A 13175-nucleotide genomic window follows, 5' to 3' on the forward strand; every position below is an offset into this window, starting at 1 on the left:
CTAAGTATTTATTTATCTGTTTATAAAGAGGAGAGTACAAGCACCACGAGTGTTTTCCATTTCCAGTGCCAAAAACAGTCTAGAAGGGGGTTGGCAGATGCTTTTATTAAGCACTCTGGGCACTATTCTAACACATTATGAATTATCTGTTAAATTATCCTAACATGTTAGATTTCCTGTATTACTGTCCACACTTCATAAACGTGGTACTTGAGGCACAGAATTGTTAAGTAACTAGCCCAAAGTCACACAGCTCATAACTGGCTTTGCTAGGAGGTAAATCTAGGCACTCTTCCTCCGGAGACCCTCTCTGCTCCTCCGCACTTGGCGCTCACGTTTAAGCCCCGAATGCCATTCGCCGGGAGGCATCAAGATGACGTAAGGCACCAGGGCAGCGCTTCTCCGGGTGCGGTCAATCGCAAGGAGAGACCAGAGTGGAGTTGGGCCATCCAACCTCCGGGTTTCCAGGAAATGTGTCATTAGTCTTTGCGAGCAGGTTGAAGAGGAGCGGACAGACCCCGGCAGGTGGCAGGTTTCGGGAGCGGGATGTACTTCTGGGGCGCCGGCCCTGGGCGGCTGCGTCGGGAACGGACCAGAGCGAGCGGCGCCGAGCTTCAGCAAGCAGCCAGCGGGGAGCGCCACTCGCTGCTGCTGCTGAGCGATGGTACAGTCCACTCGTGTGGGGACAACAGCCGGGGCCAGCTGGGCCAGAGCGGCGTGACGCGCGTGGAGCGGCCAGGTGAGCACCAGGACACAGGTGAGGGGTGCGGGGCCAGGTAGGTGGGGGCGCGGGGAGCCTTGAGTCCGCTGGGGCCAAAGGAGATGAGAAGCGGTGCTCCGCGCTGTGTGCGCGCAGCTTCATCAGTTTCCTTTTCCGGACTCCCCTGGTTTGTTTCGGTTTCCAATTCCTCTTCAAAGTAAAACTGAAAGAGAAACTGTGAGTAGAGCCAAACTGGACCGCTCTCCTCTGAACAGAGGTGTGGTGCCTCCCGCTTGCCTTTCGAAACTGATCTTTGCCTGCGTGAATCTCTCTGGAACAGTGACCTTGTGGTTTGTGGATTGGACACCTGTAACTCCCTCAGAAATACCCTAGGGCGTCATTTTTCTTAAAATTAAAGAATATAATAGCATTTTTACCATTACTAATTCTTGTAGAAACAGGGAGAGAAATCAGCTATAATTCTAATACTCAAAGACAACTCCTGCTTTGATGCGTTTCCTTTTTGCCTTTTTTTCCCTATTATATATTTAATCTTTATAAAATCATGTCATTATACAGTTTTGTATACTCAGTATTTATACAACTTTGTAAACTGCATTTTCACCAAACATAATAATATATTGCTCTCTTGTTATGTATTTTTGAAAATACATTTTAAATTGTTGTGTAACATTCCAGCCTCTGAGAGTACAATTTAATTCTTCTCCTTTTGTGGAAATTAGGTTTTTTTCTCATTAGGGGCTTTTATAAATAATACTACAGTTGATATTATTGTAGGTAAATATTTGATGACATTTCTAATTACTTACTTAGAATAAATTACAAGAGTTGTGTCTGGGAGGAAAAAAAATTTCCTTTTTTCCTCCACCCTCTTAGTTCTTGTGAGGACCTGTGAAGTAATCTGACAAAGACAAAGACAGATTAACAAGAGAAAAATCAAAAAAATGTGTTAGTATTTTATATGCATAGGAGTCCACAGAAAACAAGTGAAACTCAAGAAGTGGTGAGACTCAGGGGCTTATATGCAATTTTAACAAAAATAGGGGCTTGCGCTTTGAGTGATGATCAATTGTGTGGAAGTGACTTGGAAACATACAATGGACAACAAGGGTTATTTTAGTAAGGGTTGTTTATGCAGACTCATCTCACTGTCAGTTCTAGTGATAAGTCTCTCTTCCCAGTATGGGAAAGCGGGGACACCTTCGCAAGGGAAATTTATGCCCTGCTTTTAGGTGGATAAGAGGAGGGCAGAGAACACTTCCTGCATCTGTTGATTCTCACTTGCCTCAAGCTCAAAATAATCTTTATATCAAAGTGGCATATTTTTTGGTGGCATAACCTAATCCCCTTCAGGTAGAAATGAGGCCAACACGATACTTAACGCCAAATTGTACTCTAGGAAGGTGGTACCAGTTTCTACTTCCATGAGTGTATGAATCTTTAGGAAATTTTTTATTGTTACATAGTTTTGAAGTAAATCATTGAAAAGGATAAGATCACAAAGATTTTTAGAAAAAAAAAAACACCTAAATGTTAAAAAAGCTTTACTGGTAATGATATATTTAAGTCCAAACCTTTAATAATTTGGAGACAAATACTTTAGGAAAACAGTGTAGATTTGCTTGTAAGGAAAGGAGAACAGGTTTTCATTTGCGGGCACATTTGTCCCATTTAGAGGCATAACTGCACTCTTCATTGTGAGAAGATATGGCATCTGCCTCTCACACTCATGAGACACACTCTCTGTTTGTTATCTCCTGAGTAAGCAAACAGGTGTTATTCCCTGTTCTCACTATTCAGGGCTGGGAAACCAGAAGAGTAGAGTGAGGCAATCCCACCATCCCTCTGGCTCCCTGTATTTTGCTGGGTTTTGCTACCACCATCATAGAGAAACATTACCTCAAATGCCATAGTCCCTATAGGTTCCTTTCCGCCACGATTCCCACTGTTGTAACTAGCAGTTGTGTTCCCACACAGACAGTACAACATACATTGAGCTATTTCCTTTACACCTTTAGCATGGACTTTAGGCCTCCATTTAAAAGCCCATCCGGGGCTGGCCCGGTGGCTCAGGCAGTTGGAGCTCCATGCTCCTAACTCCGAAGGCTGCCGGTTCGATTCCCACATGGGCCAATGGGCTCTCAACCACAAGGTTGTAGGTTCAATTCCTCGAGTCCCGCAAGGGATGGTGGGCTGTGCCCTCCGCAACTAAGAACGGCAACTAAGAAAGGCAACTAAGAACGGCAACTGGACCTGGAGCTGAGTTGCGCCTTCCACAACTAAGGCTGGCCTTCGGATTTGACTTAGACAAAATCCTGGAAGTATACACTGTTCCCCAATAAAGTCCTGTTCCCCTTCCCCAATAAAATCTTAAAAAAAAAAAAAAAGCCCATTGGAAGAGATGAGAAATCCCAGTGTCCCTTCTATTTGAAGGAAAGTACTGTCTTCAACTTGCTGTTAAATTAATAATCTGTGGGGTTCCTGTTTTGTTTTGTCTTTGTTCCCAAAGTACCAGTTAAGGCATTGGAAACTCTACACGTTGGTCTTGTGAGCTGTGGAAAGGAGCACTCCCTGGCTGTCTGTCACAGAGGCAGGGTCTTTGCGTGGGGAGCTGGTTCTGAAGGACAGCTGGGGATTGAAGAATTTAAGGAAATAGTTTTTACACCTAAGTAAGTATTTCAATTCATTCATTCATTCATTCGATATTTTTGAGTCCATGTGCCAGGCACCATGCAAGATGCCAGGGTACAAAGATGACTATGACACAGTCCCTAAGCTCAACCATTACAGTGTAGGGAGCGAAGGAGGCAGAAAAACAGTTATAACATCAATTATTATGTAGAGTCCTATGAAGGAGAAGGGTATAGAGAAATGAGAACATGTAACCCTTCGATCTTAATCTTATGTATTGGAAATAACTTTATATCACTTAGATCCCCAGAGTTGGTATAAATATTATTTTAAGTGAAAACATTTGAGCAACTGAAGATGCAGAAAGCAATCTTATCTGAATTTCCCTATCTGATTACAGCAGAACCTCTTAAAATTCAGCCGCCATTAACCATCTAGGGAGGGAGTTTCCTTTGATTTCCGCTGCTGTGAAGACAGACTGCCCAATAAGCATCAAAAAAACCCAATAGAACCTTCTATACTCTCCCATCGAAGCCCTAACCTCTCCTACCCTCCACTTTTGCTAAGTTGATATATATAAACCTTTACTCGGGTTATTCCACAAATTTTCTATTACTGGAACCTCACGTGTACATACAGAGAATGCCAAAACAATGTATACACATTTTAAGAAAGGAAAACTGTATTAAAATTGTAATACTCAATATACACCGATAACAAAAGATGAATACAAGTCACGTTTGACTTCTGCAATTACAAGAGGTGCTCAAAGTGGTTACCATCAGCATCCAAACACTTCTGATTACGGTGAACTACTGTTTGAGCAACATTGACCAAAGTGTCCATTTATGTACATATTTTTGGCATGCCTGGTATAAATAAACCTGTCTTTTCTCCTGTTAATCTGTTAATTGTCAATTAAGAGCAGGACCCCAATCACAGCACCCAAATTGTAAGGGAAAAGTTTTTTCTCGCAACATAACCTTTTGGCTTACTATAAGTCACTAGGTCCCAATATTTTCCTTAGTAAATGGAGGAAAAAAATAATATCCTCACAAACAGCTTTCGAGGACAAATGATACAACAAGCTGTCTGAATTTTATGTTCATGAATTACATGCTTTGGAAATGTCCAAAAACATGTCTTTTAATACTAGGAAGTTACTTCTTGTTATCTCGTGGGGTCATTAAATAGTGTGAGAAATTGCTGTGCTTTGAGGGAATGAGCATTGAAGTTGAAATGAAAAGATCATGATTTGAGTCTAGTTCCACAACTTGATGCCTGTTTGACCTCTTTGAATTCTACTAGGTTCCATCATATGAAATTGCTGATCGTTACGTTTGACACACAAAAATGGCAGTTCAACCCAATGGTTTCTTTATCTCACAGGGCCTAAATTAGGTAATGTAGGTGACAGTGTTCTATAAATTCTAAAGCCCTGTGCTCTATGTGTATGAATAAATTTATTTTTCTTTTCGACCAATGAGTATAGAATAAAAGTACATTAAATAATACATTAAAAGTCCAGTAAAAATCATTTTTGCATTATATACTGTTTTGGATTCTGCTCTGTACCTTTGTACATGTTGATGTCATGGTTTAAAACCGTTCAGAGCTTTGGAATAAAGGTACTACAGAAATATAAGAACATAAACAATTGTTTTCCTAGACCAAGTGTATCACTTTGGATAGTTAAAAATATCTGTAGTCCACATAGTGATCCACGCTAAAGAAGGATTAATAGATTTTGTTTTATTTTTATTATAGGAAGATAAAAACTCTGGCTGGTATAAAAATAATACAAGTTTCCTGTGGAAGCTACCATTCCCTGGCATTATCAGAAGGTAAAAAAGGCTTCTTGGATCTCCTAAGTGCCACTAGGAACTAATTTTTCAAATACAAATGATACCTATTGATTTTTAATGCATTGGGATTCATTTTAATGCATTTAGAAGTTTGTAATTTTCCAGATTTCATAAAATGTGTTGTTCTTCGTTTTTTTGTTTTGTTTTTAATTTTCTTTGTTTTTATTAAACTCTAAGTAGTGCCTAATTCAAAACTCACTGCCATAAAGAACCATCTCTCTTTACATGACTTGATTGCCCGACTGTCTCAGAACTCAGAAATGGTTTTATTTCTTGCATTTTGCCCTGTACGCCAAATTGCTTGTCTGCACTGGCAAACTCAGACAAAGGCCTATTTGTCTTTTTTACTCAGATCAAAGAAAGAAAAGTCAAGATGTCAAAATCATGACTGTATATTTTTAACACCAATATCCCCCAACCTTTATCCATCATCAGGCCAAATTTCTCTATGGCGAGTATCAGGGAGGATAAATTTTTCCTTTACCCTCTCAGGTTCAGTACCTCGGGGCCTGCAAATCTAACAAAAGACAGCTTACTGAGAGAAAACTCACACGATTATTGTTGACATTTTTGTGCATGGGAGGTCCCAGAAAAAAAGCGAAACTCAAGAAGTATTTAGACTCTAGGGCTTATATGCCATTTTAACAAAGGAAAGGAGGCTTGGGCCAGGAGAGATAAATTGTGGGGAAAAGACTTGGAAATATGTGGAGGAAACTAATAGAAAATAAGGGTTAGTTTAGTAAGGGTTGTTTGTGCTGACTCATGTCAGTGCTGACTCTCCATCTCTGGTGGTGAGTCCCTCTCCCATTCCTGACACAGGAGCGAAGGACACCTTCACAAGGGAAATTTATACCTTGCTCTTGGGTGGATAAAGGGAGGGCAGAGAACTCTCTACATCTGATGATTCTCATTTACCTTCAGTTCAAACTAATCCTTCTCTCAAAATGGCATATTCTGATCTCCTTCAAGAGCCATATAACACTTATGTGTCCCACAGGTGCTTTCTCATGCATAATTGCAACTGTGCCACAGGGTCCGTGGACAGCCACTATTTCTTGGTTGCACTCTATGTGCCAGCTACTCTGTTAAATGCTTTATATGTGTTGCCATGTAATTGCCTAAAACACAGAAACGAGGTATTATTTGTATCCTCATTTCAGAAATGAGGACATTTGGGTTTAGAGGCTTTCAATGGTTTGCCTAAGGTCACACACTAAGAAATAGAAGAGATGGGACTGGAACCTATACTTGTTTATAATCCCAACCCTAAGGGCTTAATCACTATATCCTGCAGGCGGTGCAACTGGGACAATCCCGTGGCTATAGTGTGATTCTTTCTACCTACCATTTCTAGCTGTTTGATATAAGGCGAGTTATTTAACTTTGTTGAGTCTCAATCTTCTCATCTGTAGGAATATTGATGCCTAACTTAAATGGTTGTTTAGAAGATTCAGTGAGAGAAGGTACACAATATATCCTGTATAGTCCATGGCAGATAGTAGAGGTATAATAAATATTCATTTCTTTTTCTTTCTTACTTTCCTTCTTCTTTTTTAAAATTACAAAATTTTTAATTTATATTTTATTGAGGTATAACTGACACATAACATTACATAGTGTCAGGTGTATAACATAATGATTCAATATTTGTATATACTGCGAAATGATTACCACAATAAATCTAGTTGACATTTGTCACCATACAGTTACAGAATATTTTTGTTTTGTAATGAAACTTTTAAGATTTACTCTCTTAGCAACTTTCAAATATGCAACACAGTATTATTAACTCTAGTCGCCATGCTGTACATTAAATCCTCATGACTTACTTATTTTATAACTGGAAGTTTGTACCCTTTGACTCGCTTCACTCTTTTTGCCTCCACCTTGCCCCCACCAGCAACTACCAATCTGTTCTTGGTATCTGTGAGCTTTTTTCTTTTAAAGATTCCAGATATAAGTGAGATTATACAGTATTTGTCTTTCTCTGACTTATTTTACTTAGCATGTTGCCCTCAAAATGCATCCATGTTGTCGCAAATGGTTCTTCCTCTTAATTATTGAAATGATTTGAATTATGTCCTTGGGATATTGACTTGTCTTTACATTGGTCTGGAATGTAAAGTCTGTGTAGAGTCCAGCACTCAATGCATTTGCTATGGTGAACTATGAGTACTCATAGACCTTCATGAGAGTTTGACATTGTGCAGTGTACTCGCAAAAATTCTTTCCAGTGGTAGAAACAACTTAAAAGAGTTCAAAATAAAAATCAGATATAATAACATAAAAATGTGAGATGTGTTGGCATTTCTCTGGATAAATAATTAAGCATTAGAAAAGCTTGATTTTTGACCTGATATTAATTATCCATCTCTGGTCAAATTAAAAATATTCAATGGGTTTTCTACCCATGGCGTCATTCCACAAGTATTTATCAAGTATCCACAATGTTTCCAGATAAGAGTATATAGCAGTGAACAAACCTAAAACCCTGCTTTCATGGAGCTTTTATCCTGTAGGCAAGTAGGGGAAGTGAACCTTAAACACACAAATATAGTCATGTAGTATAACAGATAGGAGAAAGAGGTGTGAAGAAAAGTGAGGCAGGATCAGCAGACAGAGAGCAAATACTTGGGTGGAGAAAAGGGGTCTTTCTATTTATGAAGGAGGTCAGGGAAGCTAGCTCTTATAAGGTGACATGTGAGCAGAGACCATAAGGGAGGGAGGAAGGGAAAAATGATTCTAAGGCCATGATCCAGAAGAATGATCCAGAAACAAAGACCATGAGGTAAGGAGCAACAGAAGGGTGTCTGGAGAGGCATGAGCAAGGGGGAGATGAGGTCTCAGAAGTGGTTGTGGGGAGTACTGGGGATATGGGGCTTATGAGCTGTGATAAGAATCAGCCTTTTATTGAGTGAGATAGCAAGCTCCTGAAGGGTTCGATCTGACTTATGTTTTTCAAAGATCACCCTGGCTGCTCTTTGGAGAACAGACTGTTGGTAGAATGTGGGAGCCCAGTAAGGTATGTGCTGATGTAATTTTCCAGGACACGAATGATGGTGACTTGGCTGTTAACATGGTAACAATGGGGAGGTGAGAAGTGGCTGGATTCTGGATAAACCGTGAAGGTAGAGGCTTTAGGATCTGCTGGGTTGAAGGGTGTAAAAGAAAGAGAAGAGTCAAAGATGACTCCAAGATTTTTGGCCTGAGCACCCGAAAGAACACAGTTACCATTTACTTGGAGGGAGAAGAGGAGAGGATATTGTTGGAAGGGACTTTTAAAGGTGATCTTGACCATTTCCCTTGCCTTTAGTCAAAATACTTTAAGCTCATTTATCCCCATTTCATTCTTTAAAGATTTTTAGGATTAGGGTGGTAATATCTACTTGAATTTGGCATTCCAATGTGTGTGAAATTCTGAACATCTCTTCTTTATTTTTGTAGATGCCCAAGTGTTTTCATGGGGAAAGAACAGCCATGGGCAGCTGGGCCTGGGGAAGGACTCCCCCTCCCAAGCCAGCCCACAGAGGGTGATGTCTCTGCAGGGGATCCCTCTGACTCAGGTGGCTGCAGGAGGGGCCCACAGCTTTGCCCTGTCTCTCTCTGGGGCTTCATTTGGCTGGGGAAGCAACAATGCAGGGCAGCTCGCCCTCAGTGGGAAGAATGCCCTAGGTAAGGAGATAGTCTTGTTCTTGCAGTAAATCATTATTTCTTTCTGGTTGGAAGATCAACTCTGCCAAGGGCAGTCTCAAAGCTTAGAACAGTGGTTCCCAAATTTTGTGACACAGTAGAATCACCTAGGGACTCTATTAATTTTTGATTGCTACAGTACCAAATTATCACAAACTTAATAGCTTAAAAGAATACAGATTTATTATCTTATTGTTCTAATAGTCTGAAGTCTGATGAGGGTCTCACTGGGCTAAAATCAAGGTGTCAGAAAGGCTATGTTCCTTTCTGAAGGCTCTAGGGCAGAAATCATTTTCTTCCCTTTTCCAGCTTCTAAAGGCCACCTGCATTCCTTTACTCATAGACCCCTTTCTTCTTTAGAGCCAGCAATGGCTGCTTAAGTCTTTTTCAAGTCACGTTACTCTGACATTGACTCTTCTGCTTCTTTTTCCTTCAGTGAGATGACCCTTGTGATCTCCCTATTTTAAGGTCAACTGATTAGCAACTTTAATTCCATCTGCTTCCTTCACTATCCTTTGATGTGTACCCTAACATATTCAAAGGGTCTGGGAAAAGGACATAGACAGCTTCAGGAGGTCATTATTCTGTCTACCATAAGAGCATTTTAAAATACCAATGCCTAAGTTGGACCCCATACCAATTAAATAAGAATGTCTGGGGATGGAAGCCACGCATCAGCCATTTTACTAAGGATCCCACAGGTGACTCTGATGTGCAGCAAAATTTGGGAACCACTGGATTGATTAGAAGCTTGCTAGAAGTAGGGGAAACCAGTTTATCTGGCAACCTTTAAACAATACTCACTGTGAAGTCTTCTCCATGGACCCCATCCTCTGTTTGATTCTTTACATTTGGCTAACATATTTAGCACCTGTTAAGAGCCAGTACCATGCTGAACCCTGACATCTCACTTCATTAACTCTGTCAACATGAAGTAGGTCCTTTTATTTTCTCACTTATGATTACATATTTGAAGAACACCTACTATGTGATAGAAATGAATACAATATGATGGTAATATTATGGGGATGAGGGTCTTAAAGCTTAGCTTTCTAGGTCACTAGACTCAGGCATGCTAGAAGATTAAATAGTTTCCAGAAAGAAATACTAAAAGACTGCTTTTGTTTTCCAAAGCAGGGCTTTCTTTCTGTTTTATAATACCTCTCATTATTTATTTACTTTTTTAAATTATGGTAATGAATTAGAAGATAATAAAAGTATTAAAAACTATTAAGAAAATGAAAACTCACGATATCTGAGTCTGCTTCTTATCCTCGAGGGTTTCTGCTTTCTTTCAGCAATGCAAAGCTACAAGCCTCGTTCAATTGGTGCACTGAAGAGTCTAGATGTGATTTATATCAGCTGTGGTTATGAACACACTGCAGTGCTTACCCAGGTAATCCAAATGTCTGACTATTTTTTTTAAACCCCCGAGAAATGTTACCATAAGGTACATTGTACTGATTATTGTTGAATCCACTCAGTGTACAAAACATTTAAGAGGAGAGGTTAACCCAATATAAACCATGAAATTTTCAAGATCTTGTAACATAAGCTAATTTTATCTTTGGGTTAATATAGGAGCTAATCCTTTCAGCATTCATAATGTGGTTCTGTTGATGAAAATGACTATAGAAGAAACAAAGTAATTTTTACAGTTTTCAATAACTCACATTAGAGACTAGAACACAGTTTTTTCCATTTCTTGCTTGGCGCAAATATGAGCTGGTTTCCTGAATGTTTCCTCCTCTTCTTGTACTGGCCATATACTATATTACAGTGTGATGGATTTTCTCCATTGCCATAAGAAATAGACTTAGAGAAACTGTGTGGTTGAAATGTTTATTTAAAAACTAAATATCTAAAATAACTTTCATTACTTGTTTTAAAAGCCTGTTAGGAGTATATTATTTGTAGCAAGGGAAAGTAGAGTTGTTTTCATCAAGAATCATCTTTTAAAGATACTTTGAGACAAATGAAAATACAGTGACTCAAAAATCTATGGGATACAGTCAAAGGAGTTCTAAGAGGGAAATTCCTAGCAATACGGGCCTACTTCAAGAAACAAGAAAAATCTCAAATAAACAATATAACCTTGTACCTAAAGGAACTAGAAAAAGAAGAACAAATGAAGCCCAAAGTGAGTAGAAAGAAGGAAATGATAAAGATAAGAGCAGATATAAATGAAATAGAGACTAAAAAAACAAAAGAACAATGAAGTCAAGAGCTGGTTCTTTGAAAAGATAAACAAAATTGATAAACCTTTAGCCAGACACTTCAAGAAAAAAAAAGAGAGGGACCACATAAACAAAATCAGAAATGAAAGAGAAGTGACAACTGACACCACAGAGATACAAACAATTATAAGAAAATACTATGAACAATTATATCCCAACAAATTGGGCAACCTAGAAGAAATGCATAAATTTCTACAAACATACAATCTTCCAAGACTGAATCAGGAAGAAACAGAAAATCTGAACAGACTGATTACTAACAAAATCAAATCAGTAATCAAAAAACTCCCAACAAACAAAAGTCCTGGACCAGATGGCTTCACAGGTGAATTTTACCAAACATTCAAAGAGAAATTAATACCTCTTCTAAGATTATACTTCTCAAACTATTCCAAAAATTTGAGGGAAGTCTCCCCAATTCATTTTATAAGGCCAGTATTACCTTGATACTGAAACTAGGCAAAGACACTACAAAAAAAGAAAATTATAGGCCAATATCCCTGATGAATATAGGTGCAAAAATCCTTAACAAATACTAGCAAACCAAATTTAGCAATATATTAAAAAGATTATACACCGTGATCAAGTGGGATTTGTTTATTCCTGGGCTGCAAAGTTGTTTCAATATTCAATATCACATAAACAAAATGAAGGATAAAAACCATATGATCCTATCAATAGATGCAGAAAAGGCATTGAAAAAATCCACCATCCATTTATGATTAAAAACAAAATCTCGGTAAAGTGGGGATAGAGGGAACATACTTCAATATAATAAAGACAATACCATGTTTCCTCGAAAATAGGACCTAGTTGGACCATCAGCTCTAATGTGTCTTTTGGAGCAAAAATTAATGTAAGACCCGGTATTATATTTTTATATTATATTATATTATATTATATTATATTATATTATATTATATTATATTACATTATATTATACCTGGTCTTTTATTATATTAAAATAAGACCGGGTCTGATATTAATTTTTGCTCCAAAAGATGCATTAGAGCTGATGGTCTGGCAAGATCTTATTTTCAGGGAAACACGGTATCTGACAATTACCTAACATCACACTCAATGGTGAAAAGCTGAAAACTTTTTCTTTAAGATCAGGAACAAGATGTCCACTTTCACCACTTTTATTCAACATAGTGTTGGAAGTCCTAGCCCATCAGTCAGACAAGAAAAATAAATAAAAGACATCCAAATTGGCAAAGATGTAAAACTGTCATTATTTGCAGATGATATAGTTTATATAGAGATAGTCCTAAAGATTCCACCAAAAACCTATTAGAATTGATAAATTGATTCAGTAAAGTAGAAGTCTACAAAATTAATATTCAGACATTGGTTGCATTTTTATACACCAATAACAAACTATCAGAAAGAGAAATTAAGAAAACTATCCCATTTACAATTGCACCAAAAAGAGTGAAATACCTAGGAATAAATTTAACCGAGGAGGTAAAAGCCTCATACTCTGAAAACCATATGACATTGAAGAAAGAAAATGAAGAAGATACAAATAAGTGGAAGCACATACCATGCTCATGGGTAGGAAGAATTAACATTATTAAAATGCCCATACCACCCAAAGCAATCTACAGATTCAGTGTAATCTCTATCAAAATACCAATGGCATTTTTCACAGAACTAGAAGAAATAATCCTAAAATTTATATGGAGCCACAAAAGACTCTGAATAGCCAAAACAATCTTGAGAAAGGAGAACAAAGTTGGAGGTATCATGCTACCTGATATCAAACTAGTACAAGGCTACAGTAATCAAAACAGCATGGTACTGGCATAAAAATAGACACATAGATCAATGGAACAGAATAGAGAGCCCAGAAATAAACTCACACCTGTATGGTCATTTTATCTATGGCAAAGGAAGCAAGAATATACAATGGGGAAAAGATAGTCTCTACAATAAATGGTGTTGGGAAAACTGGACAGATACATGCAAAAAAATGAACCAGACCATTTTCTTACACCATATAAAAAAGTAAACTCAAAATATATTAAA

At 38.2% G+C, this 13175-nt stretch overlaps 1 protein-coding gene across 1 annotated transcript in view; it reads left to right on the forward strand.

Annotated features, from left to right (window-relative positions):
• The first annotated feature begins 395 nt into the window (after nucleotides 1-395).
• The window catches only part of HERC6 (HECT and RLD domain containing E3 ubiquitin protein ligase family member 6), a 48151-nt gene continuing 35371 nt past the window's right edge, over nucleotides 396-13175 (forward strand). The window contains exons 1-5 of the mRNA XM_033106604.1: nucleotides 396-739; nucleotides 3231-3390; nucleotides 5120-5196; nucleotides 8662-8889; nucleotides 10206-10303. Of these exons, the coding sequence (XP_032962495.1) occupies nucleotides 547-739; nucleotides 3231-3390; nucleotides 5120-5196; nucleotides 8662-8889; nucleotides 10206-10303 (756 nt within the window). The 5' untranslated portion in view covers nucleotides 396-546. The remainder of the gene's footprint in view (nucleotides 740-3230; nucleotides 3391-5119; nucleotides 5197-8661; nucleotides 8890-10205; nucleotides 10304-13175) is intronic.

Source organism: Rhinolophus ferrumequinum, chromosome 5, assembly GCF_004115265.2.
Source record: "Rhinolophus ferrumequinum isolate MPI-CBG mRhiFer1 chromosome 5, mRhiFer1_v1.p, whole genome shotgun sequence".
NCBI lineage: Eukaryota > Metazoa > Chordata > Mammalia > Chiroptera > Rhinolophidae > Rhinolophus > Rhinolophus ferrumequinum.